Below are 23954 nucleotides of genomic sequence, written 5' to 3'. Positions count from 1 at the left end.
AAATAGCAGCTATGTTTGTGATAAACAAGTACATTTTGCCAAAAGTTTTATACATATGTACCCCATTCAAGTGTCAACCCTCACATTATCAATGATGTACATTCTAATGAGACTTTGACCTTGACAAACATTTTCAAGGTGAAATGACCAAAAGTTTTCTTTTTATGTTAACTCAAGAAGATGAATAAACAAAGACTCCATTTAAATGTCTAAGGTCAGATTTATACTGAGACTTTTGCCTTTGATCTCCATATTTAAGGTCAAATAGCAAATTGGTCAATAAATTATGAAGTTTTGTATCTGGAGAGATGATTCAAATTTGCAGAATAACTTTGCCATAAAACAGACAAGTTTGGGAGTATGTCTTTGGAGGCTTGTTAATAACTTTTCTTTGAAGTTTTCAAAATAGGATGGTAAGATATGGGTTATTCAAAGTGAATGTGTTAAACTACAGCCTGACTTCTTCATTGTTTTTACAGACGAAGAAGGAGATGGAGAATGTTCTCAAGACTTGTTGATCCCTAAAGCCCTGCTTGGGGAACTCAGTAGTCAAGCTGCCAAACTGAAATCAATGGAGGTCATGTCAAAGGTGGGTTAATACAATGAGAAGTCACTCTGAAATAACATGGTATCAAAAGCCCAAATAGGAGTGAAAAGTCACTGAAAATCATAGAGCTTGACCAAAAACAAGATCCAGAAATCATCCAAAAAGCCAAAAACAGAACTCTATTTAGAATTAAAGTTTTAGAAATTTCTTTAAGAACACTGATGTGGTGTGTACTACTGCCAGATGAATGGTTTACCAATATATTTGTCATATCTGACTTGGTAAAAGCCTTTGTGATGTGTCTGATGTGGTAAAAGCCTTTGTTTGTGAAGTATCTGACTTGGTAAAAGCCTTTGTGAAGTGTCTGACTATGGTAATGCCTAGTTTGTGAAATGTCTAACTTCGTAAAAGCCTTTGTTTGTGAATGTCTGACTTGGTAAAAGGTTTTGTAAAGTGCCATGGAGGAAGTGACTAGTCATATGTACTATGTTTTTGATGTTTCATTGCATGAGCATTTCTAGTTTAAAAATAACAAAATGCTGTATGGTGTGTATCAGAGATGAGAAATTGTAGTATATTACATACATTTTACTCGAAATGCCTATCTTCCAGATATCTTCTGAGAAACTGGTACGACTTCTAAATATATTGGAAAGAAATATCCGAGATGGGTGCAAGTTACAGCCTACTATGAACCAGGTAAAGTATTACTTAGGCATAATTCAAATTATTAAAGTGATAAGAATTTATGAAAACTTATGTTATTACAGCTGTAAATTGTGGTAAGGATTATGACACAGCAGCACCTGTTAGAATTTTCCCCTTGAATGCTTCAGGTGACTGACGAGAACATGATGCAATCTCCATTCCAATGGTGAGATTTTTATACGATAGATATGGCACATACATACACATAAGTCAACATTACTGGGAAACGTTATTATATTAGTATGCCTCATGATGTTAGAATGGTAAATGTAGTTGGGCATGATGATAGAAAAAGAGTTGAAATGAAAACTTCATATTTATTCTTGTTTTTAATTTTGGTACCAGGATGATGAAGATAAACAGGGACAGAAACTTTGGCGAGAATTGACAATGGACCGTGTGACAAGGTCCATTGATGCTAGCCTTACAGCCATGTATATTATGACGTCACCAAACATGCCAAAAGAAGTGTATATAGAGGATGTGATTGAAAGGCTTGGAGTATTAGTGAAATTCCAATTACTGAATACCATCTACCCTGAATATGATCCAGTCTACAGAGTGAATCCACATAACAAGGGTAAAGTACCCAATTCACTTTGTATTACACTGTATGAACAGTGACTTTAAAAACTTTCTTTGGGGCCTTTCAATCGTTATTTCTCATCTGATTTCAACCCCCACCCAATACAAACAACAAATAATCAATATCACCCAGTGTACAGGGTAAATCTACATATTAAATAATGTAAAGTACTCATTTAGTTCACCTTGTATTGCACTGTTGCAATAACTTCATTTGGGGCGTTTGCCTGTCATTTCTCTTAATAATACTTCTCCTCCCTCCCCTTGTATTTAGTAACCAAACTGATGTTGATATCAGTATGAAGTACAAGAATGATGCAGATTCATAAAATGACATACTAGGAGACAGTGGTGCTGATTACACTTTGTCATTATTTACTAGTTATGTACATGTATGTCAATAGAGAGGTTTCTTATACACAAATGTTTATGTATTTATGGATTCTATTTCAGATGGTTTTGTGAGCAATATGAGAATGAAACGAGCAAGAGCACATGGTACCAAAGAGAAATCTATTATAGCAATGTATAATAAACTGTGTGAAATAGTCTCAAATTTAGCTGACCTCATGGAGATCCAGACTCTCACAGATACAACAGTATTGCTCGTAAGTACATTTTGTGTAAAATTTTGAGATTGAGCCACAAATACAAAAATGAGAAAGAATTCTGGATCATGATGTTGTCAATACTCTTTGTGCTTGTAAGTAAGTACACCTGTCAAATTTTTTAAATGTAAGCGTTGGATATCAAAATGACAATATTCTAGATTGTAATAATGTCAAGACCCACTTGTTGGGTTTTCTTGTCAAATTTGGATATTGCACTATGAACACAAAAAAGACAGATTTCTTAACAGTGACTTCAGCCAATGTTTGACATTTGAAAAATACTAGGAATGCATTTTGCATTCACAGTATCATAAATTTTTTTATGTGGTGATTGATTTATCTAATTATACATATTGTTTTGTTATGTAGTTATCATCAATTGGTCTGGCCCCATTCTTTGTAGAAAATGTCAGCGAATTACAACTCAGTGCAATGAAACTTATCACAGGAGTAAGTACTCTATTACTGTAGTTTTTATTGATCGTTAAATGTCTCTGATACTTTGTTTGTTGTATCATTGCCATTATGATGTGAGAATTATATCTATGTATGTGTGATTATATTGGTGTGTAACTTGTATTTATGTAACATATACTTTTGTGTGAGATAAGTATACTAAACAAAATAAACACAACAACATGTAACAGGGAAGTAAAGCACTTTCACTATGTGCTACACTCATTTATAGCATTCATATCAAGTGTAAAAGTATACTGTTTCAATTGGTTTATTTACAAGTCTAGCATGTGGTCTCTCTAATAATATAGACAATTAGCAAATGAAACAGTTATATGTTTACACTTGATATGGATGTTATAATTGATCGTGGTACATACAGAAAACGCTTTACTTTGGTGTCGTGTACATTCTTAGGGGACACCAGTTTTATGTTGTAGTGAAATTTGTATGTTTTAGTCCAGTCTTGGTATTGTGGCGTTTACTCTTGGTCTCAATTTTAGGTGTTTTCTAATTATGAGAAGCACAGGCAGCTTATCCTAGAGGATATATTAGCATCCTTAGCAAGATTACCATCTAGTAAGAAAAATCTCCGGAACTTCAGGTAACTATACAAACAACATATTACAATTTGTATTGCTGTAACTACATAGTATTTTGAAACCACAATACAAGTTCTAAATTAAGCAATGAATTAAAAGTTTCTTTTTTCTACCAAAATAGTAACCAGTACGTAGGAGCATATTGTTAACAAATAAAGGTATTTTAGATGTCAAGCTAGATTAAAGAAATGAAGTGATTTTGATTTCTGAATCCAGTTGAGTTCTTCTTTTCCAACTCTAAAATTTGATGTATGGTTTCAGAAAGACGAAGTGAAAGTGGGCTAGGAAATTGATTTATTATCAGTACCAATTGGAAGCAAAATCTTTGAATGTTGCTTATTGATGATATTTTGTGTGTTTTTTGATGACAGGCTGAATTCAGAAGACAATATACAGATGGTTACAGCCTTAGTTCTTCAGCTGATACAATGTATAGTAACACTGCCTTCAACGGATGGAGAAGACCGTACAGCTGATGAGGATGATGAAGATGATGATGAAGCTATCGCAGATAAGGTTGGTTTCATTCATAACACATTGTGCATTCTTTTTGTCATATTTCTGTATCCTAGAAGGGATCCTATAAATGTGTAATCTTTATGAACTGAAGTGTTGTAGACTCAAATAAGTTCAAGATTCTTAGCTGATTAGTAGACAACTTTTATTTTTTCATTTCATTAACATTGTCATGGCGGGCAACTGAGCTACATTAGTGTTCTAGAAAATTGATTATAATGAATGTGGGTAACTGATTCTTAGATGTAACATACATCTTTTTTACTTTCACAGGGAGATGATGTTGATAAAGATGTTGTGATTTTGAATCAATATGAGACATCCTTGAGAGTTGCTCAAAATTTCCTCTCTGTCTTCCTTAAAAAGTAAGTCAAATTGCAAATTTATCTGAGAGTTAATTGTTTTGGTTTTGAAGATACTTATTTTCATTATAAGATAATATGAAATACAGTGTCATACTAGTAATTCTGTGAAATGAGTATCAGCGTATGACATGTTTGATAAAGATATCCAGAAAAGAAATGAAAACAATTTAGTTCAAACTAAATTGAAGCCACAATTCTCACAAATCGTCAAGTGTGGGTACAGTTGACATGACATGAAAGTAATACTTACTTGTGTAACTAGCTACTTTTAAAATTAAGCAAATTAAAAAATAACCCTGACATCAAATGTGTAGGTTTTCTCAGAGTATGACATCCACATAAAGGTTTACTAACACTGATTACTTGCGACTGGTTAATCCAAGGTGTACTAGTAGAGATGAAGAAGACTACCGTCCACTATTTGAAAACTTTGTCCAAGATCTTCTGTCAACGGTCAACAAACCAGAGTGGCCTGCCGCAGAAGTTCTACTCAGTTTGCTTGGAAGGTTACTGGTGAGTATTAAGTTGTGAAATCTGGAATGGCTCAGATCATAGCTATGATGAACTAATAGGAAGACTATCCTTGAGTCCTTCTTCTTAGACTTCAACTTTACATGTTGCACAGAAATTTTGTGTGACTTGATTTCTTGGTAAATACTGAACAAATAGCGAGGAGAAGAGGAAAGTACTCAACATCTGTTTGTCAATACAAAACCTGAAAGAAAAGAGAAAATTAAATGACAATTTGTCAGATGATGAGATGAGGCATGTGCATTTTAAGGAATGTAGCAAGAAGTTGAAATGAAATGAAATTTGTGATCACTATCAAAACAAATAGAAAATTTTGGGGAAAATATTGGACAACATTCTGAGCAGTGTGCCCTCTAAGCCAATTTGACGCACCACTGACGCACACAATTTCGAGTGACGCACCAAAATTTGCTGTTCCCCTATCTCTTACTATGTGGTGACTCATAAAAAATCCCAGTTTTTCTCATTTTGACTCACAACAACAAAATTTGGCTATCATTAGAGGGCACACTGATTCTGAGGCAGTGTACATTCGAGTGAGAAATCAAAAGTAAAAAGGGCGTTGGTGTTTTATTTACCCATGACTTAGTCCAACTTACAGAGGGGTTATTTGTGTATCTGTAAATCTCAAAAGTTTTTGTTTGTTTGCCCATATCTTTAGTCAAGCTTTGAAAGAGTTTTGTATCTGTAAATCTTTTTTGGTTATAGTACTTATATTTATTATCTGTTCAGGTTCATGGCTTTAGTAATCGTTCCAATGATATGACATTGAGGGTGTCATCGCTCGACTATCTTGGACAAGTTGCCAGCAGACTTCGAAGAGATGCAGTTAGCAGTCAGCTGGACCAAAGTACAATAGATGCCATTGTTGATGATGTAAGTGCAGGGTTGTTTTGCCTACCACATAATATGCTCAGAATTATGTGAATGTTACATTTATTTCTCAATTTCTGATTAAATTATACTGTGTGTTATAGTAAAATCAAAGTACCCATTTATTTCAGAGGATGTCATCGTAATATCAATATAGGTGTTTTATTAATCTGGTGTAGTTTGGCAAGACTTTTAATGTATTTTCAATATTTTTATAGGTACATGCTAAAAGTGCTCCAGTTTCAGACGACGAGGACTCTAATTCAGAGTCTTCATCTGTTAACGAAAAAAAAGTAGATGCAGTCACCTGTTTACAACGTGCAATGCTAGATTATCTAGCCTATCATGGGCAGAATGAGCCAGCTTTAAAGGTGAGTTTATGTACAATTTAAGTGTTGACATTCACAGTGCTAGGGTTAGCTATATTGTCAACAACATGCATTTTTTGTGTTGTGGTTGAACTGTGACATTTGTTGAAATAGGTATCAAAATGATAAAGTAACCCTTCTAAAAAAAATGTGACGTTCAACAAGAACAGTGTATGAAAATTTTACTATTGGTTCCAGAAAAGTTATGATAGATTTTCAATTCGAACAGAAAGTTTGCTGTTTCCCCTCATGTTTGCTACCAGATCAAACAATTTCAACATGGAACGTTCAAAAATAAATCAAAGAGTTAAAAGAATACTCTTTTCCATTTTTAGTTTGCAAGGCAGTTTTACATAGGTCAGTGGTTTCGTGATACAACAACGGAGGTTGAGAAGTCAATAAAAGCACAAGAAAACAACGAGAGTACAACAGCAACATCAACAACAGATGTATTGCAGTCATCTGAGAAAAGGAAATCGTTCCTTGTATCCATGATCAAGGTCACAATTGGACCATTCGCATCAATAAGGTTTGTATACTACACATTACTATCATTTTATGTGCTAGTGCCTACATTTTATGGTATCAGACACACTAACTGGGATCCTGTAGATGTTTCTTTGTGTTCATTTCATGATATCACACACATGCACACACACTGGATTGAAGATTTGGTAAACCATTATTTTAACAATCCTAGATTGTGTGTTATGACTTCTTGTTTGATAGTCTTGTCTTTGGAGAGCAAATTTAAGGTGTAAAATTCTTTCACATTCAAATTTAGTTTTACAGACTACATCTGTAGAAGATGCAAATAAGTAAACAGTAATATTTATAGCATGCCATATGTTGAAGTATTCATTTTAATGCAAAAAAAAAAAATCATGTAAAATCGTGTTTTCATAGATTAATTGACACATTGAGGAAGTCAGGACTCTATTCTGCATTACATAGCTTGTATGTTGATTTGCAGGTTGAAAATTTGGGACATACACCCCACCCCACCCCACCCCACCCCACCTCAGTGGCCTGGACTGCAATACCAGCAAAGCAACGTCCAAACTGTCGTAGCTTACAATCTAGTAATAAATCATCTTCTTTCTTATTCATTCCAGACAATCACACAGTAAACTTACATATGAGAATGCCTGCTTGGTTGCCAGGTATCTAACCTCAAATCGGCCATTTTCACAGAGTTTTGATATTTATCTTGGCCAGGTAAGTCACTATTATCAGCATTGGAATTGGGGTTTGTCTTAATGAACCATCTATCAGGGTAACCACAATGAGATTGTCATTTATTGTTTTTGTACACCATCATAAGATGGTGCAACACAGATGGTAGAGACAACTTTCTGTTTTGAAAGTTAAAAGATAAAGTAGCTTATGTTCAAAGAATGCATTCTTAATAAAAACAACATATCATCTTTTTCCACTCTAGATTTTAAGAGTACTTAGTGAGCAGGCAGTAGCAGTCAGAACAAAGGCAGTAAGGTGTCTTACACAAGTAGTGGAAGCTGATCCAAGTATGCTTGCCAGGGTAAGTAATCTTATAAACATATCAAGTTCTTAATCCTGGTCTTGGTATCGAGGTGACCAGTGTGTGGCGTAGTGGGTAAGGAAAGATAGCAAGAGTCATAGAGTATACTCAAAACACTACATTCTTTATTGCTATATGTGGTACACTAAAAATTACAAGCCAAGGATAATGAGTAACCCAACCCCTAATTAATATTCATGTACCTGCTCATGAATAGTAATACTATGGAATAGGCAGGGCACATGTCACAAATCTATATAGATGTAGCTGACTTTATTTCAACTGATAGCCCTTATTATGGAAGCATTGTGATCTGCTACTTACAACACACAAATACTGATGATACAAAATGGCTTGTCTCTGTCTAATCTGCCATAAAATGAAACTAACCACCAGTTCTATTTTGTATTCAATAGCATGATATGGAACATGGAGTCCATGGCCGATTCATGGATCATTCAACAAGTGTGCGAGAAGCTGCTGTAGAACTAGTTGGCAAGTTTGTGCTCAAAAGACCAGAACTGATTCCTCAGTATTATAACATGTTAATAGAAAGGATACTGGTAAGCTTTTGCACATCCTTCATATTTTTTAGTGTCAAACAGTATTGAAATTATGTGTTTCTGTAAAGATATTTTCTCTTCTTCACAAGTTCAGGGGATAAGTTGAGTCTGAACACATTAAAAGAAACAGTCCATGCCAAAACTACATGTTTTGGAGGGTATTGTTTACCACTAGTAACATTCATTAGTTGCTGGTTAAAAAAGAAGAATCAGTTTGCTAAATAACATATGTTGTGATTTTTTTCAGTGTTGATAATTTGTGTTCTTAAATCTCGATGAGCCTCACTCTGAAAATCCTAACAAGCAGTTTCACATTTATACTGAAAGCTTAAGTATTACCGTATGCTCCTCAGGGAGTTGAGGAACTACAAAGGGCTGTTGTGATAGATCCGAGCCAGGGGTAATAATTGTAAAGCGCTTTGAGCACCGAGACTGAGTGGGAAAGTGCTATATATAAAAACCAAATTAATGTGAATATTTTGTAAAATTTCTGAACAGAAATGACTGAGTCAAACAAACATGTAGTCATATCTATAATAGGGAGGGATATTCTTTAAAAAAATGTTTTATTCTTTTGTGTTGTCTAGGATACTGGTATTAGTGTTCGCAAACGTGTTATTAAAATACTCAGGGATATTTGTATAGAAATTCCAGACTTCCCAAAGGTGCCAGAAATGTGTGTTAAAATGATCCGTAGAGTTAATGATGAAGAAGGAATAAAGGTGAGTTAATTATTCTTCAACAAGTATGACATTTTCAGGAGAACACATAACATCTTCCCATGTGAACTTTTTAACAATTCAGAGATTTTGTCATGAACTAAGGTATTTACAAAACACAAGTTTTATGAATTCAAAGTTTGCTATACAATAGGGAACTTGCAATCCAGACTGAGCATGTTCAGACACAAAGGACTATGGGATTATCTGTGATTATCATAACATCTAATCTTGAGCTACCAATAAAATAAACCTCACAATGGTGATGGTAAATATGAATTGATTATTTGTGGTTACAAACAATGTATCAACATTGTTTACAATACTAATTGTAGTAATTGATTAGTATTTATTATCACATTTCCCATGATGCAATATTCAACATGGTGGGTTTGCAAGTTCCCTATTGGAAGTTTTTGTTCAATGTAAACATCACAGTATTCAAATCTAGCCAAACTGATGTCTATGGTTACAAATCAGATTCTATATAATAGGTAAATATTGATGTCTGAAAATTGATGAGCTATCATGTCTTCAGTGTTCCTTCTTATTGCTGCATTAGTATGTGTTTTGTTGTAGTAACTGTAGACTATAAAACTGTGTTGCCATTGTGTGAGCACATGTATAGAGATTTGTTATTGTCAGTTGTATGTGTATCAGTTTAGATAGTTAAAATTTGAAGACCATTGAAATTTGATTGTTTTTGCAAACATTTTACTGCAGTCACACCCTAATCTTTCTGTATCTTGCTATCTGTCTGTAGAAACTAGTCAACGACACATTCCAGAAGATGTGGTTTACTCCATTACGTGGGTCTGATACTGCAAGTGGAGTTCTCAGAAGAGTTCATCACATTACAGATGTTGTAGCAGCATGCAAAGAAACTGGATATGAATGGTTTGAACAACTACTGTGCAATGTAAGTATTTAATGTGCATCTTTTTTTTCACCCCATCATAACCTCACGTCAAACATTCTCTTCTAGCTCTCCTCTGCAGGGCTTGCATTCAGTCATAACAACTACAGAAACCTTTGCTAACCATAACAGTAATCATTTGAACCCTATCACATCAGGCTGGTACTTACTCTCTTTGGATAGTTAGTTGTGTGTAGGTTTCAAGTCACAAAAATAAACAAACTAATACAATTCATTTTCTAAACTGTCTCTAAAAACACATGTACTTGTCTTCTAGATCTGTGTTCTTTGGCATAACTATCTCTCTCTATCTCTCTGCATTTCATATTCATCTAAAATCACTAAAACTTTGAAAAAACAGTTCATCCAATTATTTTTTTGAGAAATGCATTCTATGCACATCTGTCATTTGAATATGAAATTGTGATTCTGTTTGATTTGTGTGCACACTGCTTACAAAAAGCATGATGATAATTCTATGTAAGTGATTCAAAATAATGGAAGTAATAGCTTTTGGAACATGCTGCTTTTAACTTAATATCATATGCACATGAAAAATACATATAAAATTAACTGTTTAACAAAAGACAAAAATGATAGAAAAAAAACAAGGATAGTTATTTAGAATGGTGAAAGGATAACCCGCTGGTATAAAATTTATTACAGTCATTAGTGCTGCCAGATGGTAAATCCGAATCAGCTCTTGATGGAGGTAGAGCAGGTAACAGGAAGGCAAGTGCAAGCCCTGCAAATGGCTAGGTTTTATTTTCATTTTGGTTCTTAAGGAGGTTGTGTATATGCATCCCTTTATAATTTCCTTATTGTAGTTTGAAAAGAAAAAAGAAAACCACTGCACTTTGAGGTCTAAGAGACAACATATTGATGGCATCTGGTGACCAATTCATATTTAGGGAAGAGTTAAAATTAGCAAATCCCTTCCAAAACATAGATAGATTAATACTTGATTTAAGGGATTACAAAGGAATGCATATACAAGTTTTATAGTTTATATAAAGAGTTTTATTTTTTACTGAGGTCAGTATTTATTACTTTATGATGTAAAGGTATTGTGGGTTTATATAAAGGGTGGTAAGTAGATAAATCAATACATAAATAAGTCTCCATGGCCCAAACCTTATCTGCAAGTATTCTTATTGCAGTGTGTGATTAACTGCAAGCTGTCAAGTCAAACACTTTGGTTTGAGATGATCGGGTCAGATTGCAATCTTCTTGTTCAACTGTCACCATATTTGATTTGAAATATATGTACTAATTGTTTTCCTTTCCAAGATCTTTGTAATTGTAAGTGGTCTATAGTAGTAACATTTTCTTATACAATATTGTGTTATAAAAGATTGAAGTTAAAGGCCCATGTTGGATTGACTAACCGTTGTTTGGCAGAGGTATAGAAATAGCATTTCTTGAACAAGAGAATGATCCTATCAAATTCTTATGATTCTGCTGATAAGAGTGCACTTATGTGAGGACCTGGGAGTAAATCATGGGCCTTTAATTCACTTACTCTTTGGATTGGACGTAATGTGACATTATGGCAATGATGGCAATGATGATGTATATTATGTCCAATCCTAAGAGTGTGTAACACATGTTTTTTCATACAAAAAAATCTCAACTGTTGTGAACAGAGCTATTAGCTTCGCAATCTTAAAAGTGGTAATGTCATGAAAAAAATATTGTACATGTATACTTCATGTTTGTATTTTGTATAAATGGGAATTCAAATATTGTATTTGAACTTCATTTGTTTAGAATTTAATGTTTGTTTTGACTTCTATGGTGATTACTTTACTCAACTGCCGTAGAGCCGTAAGCCTTTTCACCTGTGACAAGTTAACAAAACACACTGTCATAAAGGATGCTGGCTAATATTTTCATCAAGAATGTCAGCTAATATTTTCATTAGCCAAAAAGAGTTCCATTCCAATGTGAGGTGGGCTTATGCTCAGACATGGGTCATTTAATCTACAGGTGAGTGGGCATTAAGTCGCACAAGGGCTCTAACGTAGTTGAGTATGGTACAAGGCAAGTTAAAGATATGATAAGATAACATTGGAGGTATACAGAATAAAGACTTTGCTCAGGATTTAAGGTCCTATTTCAGTCTCTGTTCTGTAGTATAGCTTTTGTATTACTAGAGTAATGGATAGTGGGTAAATCTGTTCCTCACACCTAAAGTGACGACATACCTTGTAATGTTCTGTTCAGCTTTTTTGAACCTCTGGTATTCTTATGTGTTTGTATTCTGTTCACTTATCCAAATGAAATTAAATAAAACTGTCGCTTCATAGTGTATAATCAACATTCGTAAGCCATCTTTCATCAAAGTTTTAGCCAGAAACAAGCCTACAAAGAAATGACTTGCGTGCATAAGAAAAAGGAATTGATAAAGTATCATAAAAAAGAGACCAAAATATTGTGATGTAGACTTTTGTTAACCTACTTTTGCCCTTTAGGTTTGTTTGCCAATACAGTTTATGTATGTTATGCTTTATGGCATCCTAGAATAAGTCGGCTTACCTGCAAAACTAGTCTGAAATTAAGACGTTTTTTTGTACTCCATTACTGCAGATAACACAGACTAATGATTGAACTTTGTTGATGCATATTTTGATACTTATGACAGTCTTAAAAGTCTTAGTAAGCAGTGAAATGGACAAGTTGTACTCTAGCTAAGCAATGAAATTTATAAGTTGTACTCTGGCTAAGCAATGAAATTCATAAGTCATACTCTGGCTAAACAATGAAATGGACAAGTTGTACTCTGGTGGCTAAGCATTGAAATTTATAAATCATACTCTGGCTAAAATCTTGTAGGTGATACATGATGGCAGTAACTCCATATTATCCAGTCTAATGAGATGTATCATGTTTTTATTACAGCTTGTTAGAACAGAGAATGATAATTACAATAAACCTGTGTTCAGGGCTTGCGAACAGATCGTTGACTGCCTTGTGGAAAATGTCCTACGCTTAGAAGAAAAAGCAGCTGGTAAGCCCTCTTTGTATTCAGCCTGACATTGTTCAATACTGGAAGTGGTGGATAACTGTCAAGAAATAGTCCTGTAGACTTACCAATATATTTTGAAGGAATAATTATCTGTAATGGAATTTCATATACATTTATGCATCAGGACTACATAAATGATTTGCTATCTGTATCTGTATCATAGACGTACAAGCACCAAAACTGGTTGTTACGTACGTAGTCAAGGGTCGTGTGTTGGGCAATACAATCAAAGTACTAAGGGGCCCTAGTATTGATGCTATACTGTGTTCACACTGGAATATTTTCACAAGGGGGGATCAGAGATATGAAACACACTTTCTTCTTGCCAGGTACAAATCAGAATGTTTGAGTCTTGGAACTGGTGGCATTATAATCCCATTTTTGCAGAAAATTAGAGTTTAGTGTGATGATTGAGTACAGTTTTAATCTGTTTAGTAGGGTGTCATGCCGTGTTACTTTATATGGGGAGAACACTACAATGTATATAATTTGAAATTTAGAATGGTCATTTGAATTTAACCATTGTGATAAGTGATAGTCAATTTTACTATGAAACCCACTGTACATCACAAGACAAGCAAAGCTGGTTGTCTGGTAATAGATCTGTCAAGAAAATAACAAAGCTGAAAATTCAACTCTAATTTCCAGAAATAGTAATTTCGAATCATGTGCATTGTTGGTATGTATATCATTACATCAAGGACATTTGTGGAAATTTCTTATCTGTAATTGGAATGAGAATGCAGTCATGTTTATCATGTTTTATGATTTATTTTTCAGAACTGTCTGCAGAAGGCAAGGCAACTAGTAGTAACAGATTGGTGTCATGCATGCAGACATTATTCTTGTTTGCTAAGATCAGACCAGAGCTCTTAGTACCACATGCTTTAACACTACAACCCTACCTCAGTACAAGATGCAGTGTAAGTAGAATAGTTTGTCTAGCTTGAATTGAGTGAACTTTGAACCTTGACCTCATTGTAGCTCTGTTTGTTGTGTGAGATACACTGTGTTGCCTCATTCAAGAGTGAGAAACAGTCAAGAGGGAAAGCAAAGCAACTATGTTAGGCAAAGCAACTATGTTCATTTGTCAACATTTTTACAAAACAGTTTTAGTAATTCTTCGTTGAATTGTATAATATATTTCTACCTTTTGAGCTTTTCCACAGAACTAACAAATTAGCTACATTCCTGACAACAAAGCAGGAAAGGAAAGTGAGCTTCTTATTTAAGTGTTTAGATCCATATTTCTTCACAGATAATTTGACTGTCAAAATAAAGTGTAAGTCTGAATTTCAATTTTGTTATTTTGATTGTGTGTGTTTATGTTTTAGACACAAGGAGATTACTTGGTTTTGTACAATGTAGCCAAGACATTAGAATTAGTGGTGCCATTGATGGACCATCCTAGTGAGGTGTTCTTAGCGACCCTTGAAGAAGATCTCATGAAGCTTATCATCAAACATGGTCAAATGGTAAGTGTAATATATTGAAAGAACCAACTTTTTCCTTGAAATGCTGCTTGAATTCAGTTGAGTGGCTCAAAGCTTGGAAAATTGTGTCCATACCTGAAGAAGTGCCATTAATATACATGAACTAATGAGCTCAACAGTGTTTGGTCACTATTTTGATACAGATTTTTACAGTAAATGGATCCTCGTTCTCCCCAGGGTGTATTTGTTTGTACACAACTAAGTACAAGTTGGTAGAAAGAGGATTTTAAGTAGAACACTGTTACCATACCTATTATGATATGAACCCCTTGGTAGCTGCAGTAAATCAAGTACAAAGTAGACTTGAACTTGTGACTAGTTTCATACCTCTGGGATGTTTCATGAAATTTTACATAAATATAATATAACAGTTAGAATTGGAAAAAAAACTGCAAAAGAAGACACACAAAGAAAACCCATTTAAATTAGAAGAACACCTTTGTATCAACACTTGTACAAAGCAAAATAAATGTCTTGAAACTCAGAGATAATCTTGAACAGTAGTATTATACCATTTACAGGTACAGTTACAGAATTTTGATTCTAAAGATGACTGACATGATTATTTTCAGGTGCTGCAGAGTTGTGTGAGCTGTCTTGCATCAGTAGTTAATAATGTAACTCATAATTTCAAGCTGGTGAAAGATTGTTTTCAAAAGTTCTTTGGTAAGTCCGTTAACTAAGTAATATATGTGACCATCCAGAGAACGTCATGGTCATGTTCTTAATTAGTCTAGAAGCTTGGCTGAAATGAATGAAACTGTAGATTTTATGTTACATTCAGATGTCCATAGAGACGTTGGCACTGCATCAGCATAAATCTGACACCGACGCAAAATTCACAGTCACTTGATTTAAAAGACAGTTGAAGTGCAAATCATTAAAGTTATTGGATATTTACAAATATTGAGCCACTGGCCAATGGATCATTTGAATTCATTTGATAAATATTGTGAATGTTTTGTATGAGGACATACAAAACAATACACGAGTACTAAAATATCATGTTTGGCTTTGATTTCCTGTCAGGTGTGTTGTCAAAGATAAAGAATGAAATTACTCAGAATCCAGATGGTGTAGACTTAGCTGCGAGTAAACCATCATTACTGAGGTCATTATTTACAGTCGGGTTGTTTTGTAGGCATTTCAACTTTGAGAAAGACATCAAAGCTTCCAGTAAGGTACGTCATTAGTTTTGTCCTTAGAAGAAAGTACAATATTAGTGTGTTTGAAAATACTTATATCCAAGTAACCTGTGTCTGTTAGCCTAAGAACCAATTTTTCTTACCAGTACCAGTGACAGGTATACATTACTTCAGATATACACCTTCTCATGATAAATGCATGTCATTCAACATTGTTGGTAGGGTAACGAGCCCCATTTCATGTTTTCATCATTGATTGGCATTGCTCGACAGTACTTCTATCACCAGGTCTCTGTCAAGGCCTATGTACTATGATGTCATTCTCTGTAATGTAAAACATTGACATACAGCAAGTTTGATACTTTTCCAACAGGTGTCTTGTGCAGGACATTTTCCTTGAAGTCATTCTTTACAGTATAAAATGTTATAATGAACACAAATCTGTAATTTTGCCGACAGGTCTCTGTGAAGGACCGTGTACTCGATGTCATTCTCTTCTTTGTTGCCCATGAAGATGAAGAAATCCAGTTGAAGGCTCTACAAGGTCTTGGATTCTTCTGTGTTACCTACTCAGAATGTATGCTGGGCAGGAGAATCAAAGAGCTCTACAATAATGCTCTCAATGAGCCAGACGCATCAGTCAAACTCAAAATTCAGGTAAACTACTCGTTATAGAGCAGTAAATGACATGAAAGTTTGCCAATCGGCCATAACTTCAAACTGTAAGATACATTGTGTTGTTCAGCCATGATCTGCCCAAGTCTATTTGGATGCTGGCTGATAGGTGTGGCACAACACACCGTATCTTACAGACTACCATAACCTATTAGTCTCAAAGTATGAAACATAGAAAAGTCTTTATATATGAATTTCTTCCTTCATAGGTGCTAAGAAATCTAACCACATATCTCACAGAGGAAGAAGAAAGAATGAGGAAAGCTGATGCAGAATGTAAGTAAATGTCTTTATTTTGAAGTATTTTTTTTTATGTCTAAATGTATAAAATGAGGTCCTTCTAAATGAAGTGGTAAGCAGACATAAATTAATACAGTGTGAATACAGGGTTTTTGGATATTTGCTCATTTTCACGGCAACTTGTTTCTTTTAATTCTTGCAGGGAAAAAAGTTCGACAACAGGAAGATTTGAAGGAATTGGGGGACATTCACTCAGGGTAAGTCCAGTTGATGCAATACTTGTCTAAAGTTTTATCCTCTCCCAGTAATTATGGTCAAAGTGCCTTATTTTGTGCATGCAAGGGTTATCAAAGGAACTTCCCAAATTAATGAAGATGTTTTAGATATGACTTTGACGAGACCTTGCTACCAGTTTATATTGCCTTAGAGGTATTTACTCTGTAGGTATGGTCAATGTAACACTGACGTGGGTACTTGATGACACATGACTAAGGTTCTATTTCCTGTTCTGTATTGTGTTATTTATCATTTTCAAACTGTGTTTGATTGACAGGATGAGTAGTTCCGTTATGCAGATCTTTATAAAACAAATAATGGAGGAATTCTTCCATACACAATCTTCAGTCAGAATGTGTGCCTTACAAGTAGTTCACCTTATCCTTAGACAAGGATTAGTTCATCCAGTACAGGTAAGATTATGTCTCCTCTGAACCTTGTCCTGAAATTTCATTATTAGATAAGACTTGAAGTCAAGTATAGTCATGGGAATACATCTAACAGAGTGTTGATTGGGTTAAGTAAACCTTGGCTGAAGTGTTGACTTGCTAGTTCTTTTCCACAGACGTGCCAGCTGGAGGTTGTCTAGCTCTCACCTCAGGTAGTGCACACTGCAAGACAATAGGCTATGAGTCATGCTTGCTGACATGCAGTCTAATTCAGAGTGACTTTCCCAAGTCCGGATGTATTGAATTTCACTTTAGATGTCATACCATCTTGACTTACTAGAAGTAAGAGTTCAAGTGCTCTTCATACGTTTGTAAAGTTAACCAACAGTTGGTTTCTTGAAATTTCAGTGTGTGCCGTACCTAGTTGCCATTGGTACAGATTACCATGAACATAATATCTGCGTCAAAGCTGACCAGCAACTCTCAGAGATTGACAGCAAGTACCCTGGCTTTATTCATGTAAGTTGATAAATGTATTTCACTTCACATGTGCATAACATGTTTGCTTGTGCTGAAACGAAATATGAGTATATGAGTGATTAATGCAGATAATATGAAGTATCTAAATGTTGATTGTCCAGAACTTCCAGACATGATTGAATGAATGAGGGAAAGTTCATTTTATCCTTTCCACTTCAAAAACATGGCAGTGTCATTGGAAAATAGCATAGTATGTGAGTCTTGAATGGTTGCAAGATATATTATCATGATGTTAGAACCCACTACTCTGCAAAGGCCTGGAAGAACCCAGATGTTAAATTTGTTCTTTTTTCACTCTTTATGTAAACATTTATAAACACAGATGTGTTCTTTTGTGTGAAATAGTGATCTAAGTGAGTGATTGCAGAGAGTCAGGTGAATGCCTAAGAGACTACTAGTAACCTGGGACAAAAAAAAAAAAATCTGGGATATTTTCCTGTACAGAACTAAAAATGAATAACAAACTTAAACCATTGGAATATGAGAGAGAGAAAAATCTCTCAATGGACTGATGCCAGTCTACCCTGATGTCAGCATTTACTGTATATAAATTGGTGTGTATAGTGGCTCCATTTACTTAGATTGTCTTATGACAACTGTTATCATTCACACTGACAGATGAAGGCTCTTGCTGGTATCAAGATGTCCTTCCGTCTTCAGAAAACCGTAGCTACAGAATCAGAAGGTCAAGTGCTTGTGAGGGGGCAGCGTGAAGGAGAAAGCTTTGGTAGTTTATGTTCACATCTATACACCTTGATCCGTTCCAACAGGCAACATAGAAGAGCACTCTTGTTGAATCTTCTAAATTTATATGACGAACAGTCGGTAAGTTATCAATAAATTAGTATGCAGTTTTATTACTCTATATAAATTTCAAACAAAAATTGCATGAATACTATGATATAGAGTGCATTTACATTCCAGGAAGTTGGATTCTCTACAAGAATGTTTCTAAAATTCTTACAGAAGCCATTTATGGAGAGGAGATTTAATTGTCTGTGTGCTGTTCATGACAAATTGTTGGATAGACACTTTTTCTCATTGTATGTCATACGAAAAAATGAACTCAAATGACAAATTGTTGACAGGCATGTGTTTCCATGTTTCTCTTACAGGAAAATTATCTCCAATTACTTATTTTTGTGGGTGATAACCTTGACAATTTTCCTTTTCGTAACAAGGTTGATACGTGTATATTTTTCTTGTTTTTCTTACAGAAAAATGAACTCAGTTTACTGGTGTATGTGGCTGATAATCTTGCCTATTTCCCTTACCTTGTACAAGATGAACCTCTATTTATTATGCATCATATTGAAATAATAGTTTCTGTGTCTGGTGCCAACTTGCTCCAGTCTTTTAAAGAGGTAAGATGCCTTCTAATGTATCATCTTCCAATGGAGTATATTTTGGAATCTAGAACCAAGTAAGGGAAGATTTTTACTGCTTGTGCTTGGTCAAAGTAACATGATTGAAATTTAAAGACTTTCTACCCTGCCAGTGGGTTGTAAAACTTATCTGCCACATTTAGACATTTCCTTTGCAGCAAACTCAAAGTCCATGTTATAATCATTTGTATGGCTATAAAGCAAGATCTCAAGTACTTTATTCACTTATAAAGTTAGAATACAAAGTGATTTCTTGTTATATTATATACAGAATCCTGTAGGTGATCATTGATTAATACCTTATGTATTTTATTTTGTTGCTGTAGTGTTTATTCAAAGCAGAGATTCAACCTGAACATACAACAGCTCCTACAACCAATGGTTCTTCCAGTAGACCTCCATCAAGGGCCAGCAGTGGGGAGGATCAATCACCGGAGCCTCTGCCGCCGCCACCACCCCCAGTTATAAGGCTTGAAGACGAGGATGAAGAAGATGTGGAAATACTAATGTGTGAGTACAATAGTATAAGTAAAAAAGCCAACACCTTGTATAATTTCATCCATTTAATAACATATGACGAAGAATTACAGTATTGAGTTCAAAAGGAAAGATATGAATTATCAATGTGTAAATAGGTTTTTAACAGTGGTAATAAGACTAACCTATATTTTTTGAGGCAAAATTTTTTCTGGCTGTCGAAAAAGTTGGCAAATTGTAACTGCATTACTTGTGTAAGATGAAACACATGATGTCACTTTCATAACATTAAAAATGTGTTGCCAGATTATGTGATGATAATGAGTGCATTGACTTATTTCTAGCATCAAAAGTGATGAAAATGTGGATATCACAAATTTAGAAGCAAAAAAACTGTTCTCAGACAATTTGTAGAAAAGGAGAGAGAGGAGTCATGTGAAGGTTGAATGAATTATAGAAAAGATGATTTATTATATCCTACAGTAAAGGTCATATCAGTTCAATAATTTCGTATATTAGGAAGTTGTTTGAAGACAGTACATTGTTGCTAAAGATTACATTGTTTTGTATTTTCTGATGTACAGCTAGAATACCTGAAGATCCATCTGCACTACTAGACTGCTGTGCAGCATCTCAAGCATGTATGGTACTACTCGTTCTCAAACAACATCTCAAAGATATGTATGGTTTCAGGGACAGGTATGTGTACATTTATTTGCAAGCCTTTATTGTGTACTTGCTACACACAGTCAGTCTTAAAACACATCAGTGGTTGTCTTTTTAACACAGTTTTGGACAGGAGCCAATACATTTTTCACTTGCCAGAAGTGACAAGTGAATTCCAAATTTATGAAAGGTTTTCGGCTGTAAGGTATTCTTAGACGATTCTGACCTAAGTGAACATTGCCACTTCAAACAAAACCTTTGCTAAATTGAAATATAGTGTACCAAACAAGTTCCTGTTCTGAGACAATACATGTAATCATGCACATACCATATGTTGAATAATAACGTTACGAGGATTCTGCTCTGATTCTTCAGGTGAAATTTCACTGATTCCAGGCTGTGAATGCTAACATTCAAAGCCTCACACTGCTATTTTACTGCTTATAGAAATGTGGAATCAAAAGATGAGCACTTATCTGTTACTTTTACATGTAAACATGCTTGTCAAGTGTAATAACGATTTTGTATTTTGTGTCATCTTCAGCACAATACATAGGTACTCGCCAACAGAATCAGCGAAAGTGTATGATAAGGCTTTGAACAGGAAGCAAGGTGTGAAATTTGAGCCAGCAAGAGCTCTTCAGTACTTGTGTGTTGGTATTCCATCAGCGCCCCTTTCAGATCAGGCCAAGAAAGATATCGTCAATGAGTACTTAGATGTAAGTAGTATTCATTTGTTCATTGTATGTGTTTTGTGTATATCCATTGAACTTACTATTCTCAAGTATATCAGAGAACCTTATCCAAAGTTGAAGGGGGGGGGGGGGGGGGGGGTAATTTACATCCTCGAATCTTGAACACAAAATTGGAGGTGAAATTCAGGGAGTACCCATGATAGAGTAAAACGACACTAGAACAAAACAAAAAAAAAGATTCCAAATATCAGCGTGATCTATGCTTGTGCTGAATATGTAGTTTGTCATTTCCCCACTGTTACAGTTCAAACAACTGATGGAAGTCTTAGACCCAGCAGAAGATGATGAAATAGAAGAAGCAGGACAAACAGGACAAACAACCCCCAGGCAAGGACAAGAAGCTGCCAATTCTAAACTAATCACAAGAGAAGTGTCAGTGGTGTTGGAGAGACATGACATGAAAGAACATGGTGGGGGAGAACAGACTCATGTCAATGACAGTAAAGAAGGGGTGAATGAAACCAAAGAAGAGGCAGGTAAAGAAGATGCCAGTAACACAGGCAAGGAAGATGTTAGTATTACTGGACGAGATGATGTGGAGTCTACTGATGGTGGTTTGATGCCTCCAACTCCAGCCAGTGGCAATATAGAAACAAGTGTGGGTTCAGAAGCTGCTCTTATACCTTTACCAGTAAGTAAAATCACTAGGAAATAAATTCTGAAGTATTATAAGTACTGTTTATAATAATAATTACAAAACACAGCCATGTGCGGTGCGAGTGAAAGAAGAACAGAATGCATGCTAAAGATTCATTGCAGATGTATAGGGAATGTTGCTAACTGTTATTTCAATTTCATATGTCCTCCAAAAAATCTTAACTTGTGAAGTGTCAATTTCTATTCCATAATCTTCTGTTGCTGTATGGGTGCTGTATTAACTATATTTGGTGTTTTGAAAAAATATCTAAAAAATGGAACAGTCAGTTTACCACTAAATGATGTCGTTTTCTTTCATTGCAGGGTGTCAAACATAGAGCGAAACCTAAACCAAAGGCAAGACGGAGAAAACCAAAACAAAAGAAGAGAAAGAGAATATCCTTTTGTTCTTTTGAATGTATTGCTACTAGAAACATAAAATAATAACAATAAAAAATGAATAGATAGAAACTCGTAGGAATATTATTATGAGAATTGGCCCCCACAACTTATATTGCATAACTTTGAATTATGAATATCGGTAATATTAAGATTTACGTAATTTACATTTACAAGGTCAAAATTATACATGTTACAAGTAGAACAAATTGTCCAATTATGGTAAGAGGCAAAGAAAGATAGAAGTAAAGTGAAAGAATTTCTCACCAAATCTAATGTTTGCTAATCTGGTCATATAGACAAATATATGATATATAAAACAAGGTTTGTGTCAATTTTGTTGTTTTCCTTTTAACTTAAAAAAAAAAAAAATTTAAGATAAATTCTCATACTGTAATTGTTCATCTATAAAAGGTTCATTATTACATTGTGGCACTTTTTACACAGTCAAGTACTATTTTTGTAAATAATCATTTCGTCCCTTCTCAGACCATTCAACAATTCATTGTTAGATTTCCTTAACTTTGTCCTCACTTCTCCCTGGATATCACTGATGATAGTGACTCAAGTGATCCAGACTTCAGAGTGTAAGCAGTGGAATTGCCATGGAATGTGGAATAAATAAACTACTGTAGTGTGGATATTGTGTAGCAGTTGATAGACTTCAAGCTTGTGGTACAGCTGTTCAGCTCAACTGTTGACAAAATAGGGGAGAGATGATGACTCTTCAACAATCCACATTCAGTTGGACTCTGTGTGTGGTCCAAACACAAAGCATTTGTTTCCACAAACCATGATACAGGATTCTTTCTCTGCTCACAAAATACATTCCTAGAAGTAGGGATGCTTCTGTATGAAGATCTCTATTTACTACTTCATCAGGGACTGGTATTGTCTTGGCCAGTCTGAACAATGTGCTGATTACATCACCCTGCATAATACACAATGGCATCAGTACTTGTTTTGCTGCTGGGATGTTTTATTCAAGCTTGAAGAGATAATGGAACTATGTCATGAAGTACGCCTCTTTTAGCTGATATACAGCATTCAATTATCTGTACAGTTTTCATTCAGTTTAAGGACCTAATGCTGTACATAGACATTGTGCACACAGACAGCATCCAGCAAAATTTGTTTTTTCATACTGCCTTTTCCCCAATATGCTGTTAATTTACACAAAATTAAAGAAAAACCACTATGTAGTGAGGCTGTACATGTACAATAAAATAAGCCTATTCAGAATATGTTTTCATTCAAAGAAAAAGTTTTCATCAAAAAAAAAAATTTAAAGTTCTAAAAAATTTGGGGGCAAAATGAATAGACTGTAATATACAGGTTTAGCAGTTCACTATTTATTATACAAAAATAGAATACTAATTTATGTCTCTTGTAATATAATAGTAAGATTCTTTCAACAAAGTTAATATGCAATCTATTGAGACATGGTGACACATTGAAGACAAAAAAGTTGAAAATCTTTGAATGCAAGAACTTGCTGTCCTTGTAATTTCACAAAGACAAAAAATCTTCAACTAAAAGATATTTTTATCAAAGAAGAGGTGTGTAGCTGTAGATACAAATATCTGCTTTAATAATTTGTTGTAGTTAGAAAACTTCCTGTTTTTAAGAGACATGTTTATACAGTTTATACGGCGTCTTATTTGGCATTTTTCAGTCCTCAGAGAACTCTGCCACTTTTATGTAAACACCTGCCAAAGTTTTAAGAAATTCGGTCATTAAAAGTTGTTGTGTTCATGACCTTACAATCTTGTAGCCTACCATTATTTTCTCACCCTCTTACCAATGAGCTCCAGCATGGAATTTAGAAACCTGCAATTTTGAATGCTGTAGTATGGGAAGTGTGGTGTCATGCTGTTGATAAACTTGAATCACCCACTGCTGTAAAGAAGCTATCTTTGTTAGTCCCTGCCGGACGAAGTCCGGATGGGG

At 34.8% G+C, this 23954-nt stretch overlaps 1 protein-coding gene across 2 annotated transcripts in view; it reads left to right on the top strand.

Moving 5' to 3' along the window:
* LOC144436426 (nipped-B-like protein) overlaps nucleotides 1-23746 on the top strand; it is a 42385-nt gene extending 18639 nt beyond the window's left edge. Inside the window, exons 12-47 of one of the 2 annotated variants that reach the window (XM_078125224.1) lie at nucleotides 486-589; nucleotides 1160-1246; nucleotides 1601-1835; nucleotides 2294-2448; nucleotides 2821-2901; nucleotides 3411-3511; nucleotides 3881-4025; nucleotides 4299-4390; nucleotides 4774-4903; nucleotides 5654-5788; nucleotides 6013-6165; nucleotides 6498-6691; nucleotides 7278-7380; nucleotides 7604-7702; nucleotides 8119-8265; nucleotides 8853-8987; nucleotides 9748-9903; nucleotides 10567-10632; nucleotides 12802-12910; nucleotides 13709-13851; nucleotides 14263-14403; nucleotides 14994-15087; nucleotides 15451-15602; nucleotides 16026-16223; nucleotides 16451-16517; nucleotides 16684-16738; nucleotides 17035-17170; nucleotides 17555-17665; nucleotides 18305-18511; nucleotides 18904-19050; nucleotides 19398-19581; nucleotides 20133-20247; nucleotides 20759-20933; nucleotides 21214-21600; nucleotides 21930-22001; nucleotides 22539-23746. In XM_078125224.1, the coding sequence (XP_077981350.1) occupies nucleotides 486-589; nucleotides 1160-1246; nucleotides 1601-1835; nucleotides 2294-2448; nucleotides 2821-2901; nucleotides 3411-3511; nucleotides 3881-4025; nucleotides 4299-4390; nucleotides 4774-4903; nucleotides 5654-5788; nucleotides 6013-6165; nucleotides 6498-6691; nucleotides 7278-7380; nucleotides 7604-7702; nucleotides 8119-8265; nucleotides 8853-8987; nucleotides 9748-9903; nucleotides 10567-10632; nucleotides 12802-12910; nucleotides 13709-13851; nucleotides 14263-14403; nucleotides 14994-15087; nucleotides 15451-15602; nucleotides 16026-16223; nucleotides 16451-16517; nucleotides 16684-16738; nucleotides 17035-17170; nucleotides 17555-17665; nucleotides 18305-18511; nucleotides 18904-19050; nucleotides 19398-19581; nucleotides 20133-20247; nucleotides 20759-20933; nucleotides 21214-21600; nucleotides 21930-22001; nucleotides 22539-22595 (4868 nt within the window). In that variant the 3' untranslated portion in view covers nucleotides 22596-23746. Of the gene's footprint in view, nucleotides 1-479; nucleotides 590-1159; nucleotides 1247-1600; nucleotides 1836-2293; nucleotides 2449-2820; nucleotides 2902-3410; nucleotides 3512-3880; nucleotides 4026-4298; nucleotides 4391-4773; nucleotides 4904-5653; nucleotides 5798-6012; nucleotides 6166-6497; nucleotides 6692-7277; nucleotides 7381-7603; nucleotides 7703-8118; nucleotides 8266-8852; nucleotides 8988-9747; nucleotides 9904-10566; nucleotides 10633-12801; nucleotides 12911-13708; nucleotides 13852-14262; nucleotides 14404-14993; nucleotides 15088-15450; nucleotides 15603-16025; nucleotides 16224-16450; nucleotides 16518-16683; nucleotides 16739-17034; nucleotides 17171-17554; nucleotides 17666-18304; nucleotides 18512-18903; nucleotides 19051-19397; nucleotides 19582-20132; nucleotides 20248-20758; nucleotides 20934-21213; nucleotides 21601-21929; nucleotides 22002-22538 lie in introns of both variants that reach the window. The other variant, XM_078125225.1, reaches the window with a different exon arrangement.
* The last annotated feature ends 208 nt before the right edge of the window (nucleotides 23747-23954 follow it).

The sequence above is a fragment of the Glandiceps talaboti genome, chromosome 6, assembly GCF_964340395.1.
Source record: "Glandiceps talaboti chromosome 6, keGlaTala1.1, whole genome shotgun sequence".
Taxonomy (NCBI): domain Eukaryota; kingdom Metazoa; phylum Hemichordata; class Enteropneusta; family Spengelidae; genus Glandiceps; species Glandiceps talaboti.
Note: the sequence above shows the minus strand (reverse complement) of the source record. Positions and strands in the feature narration are given on the sequence as shown.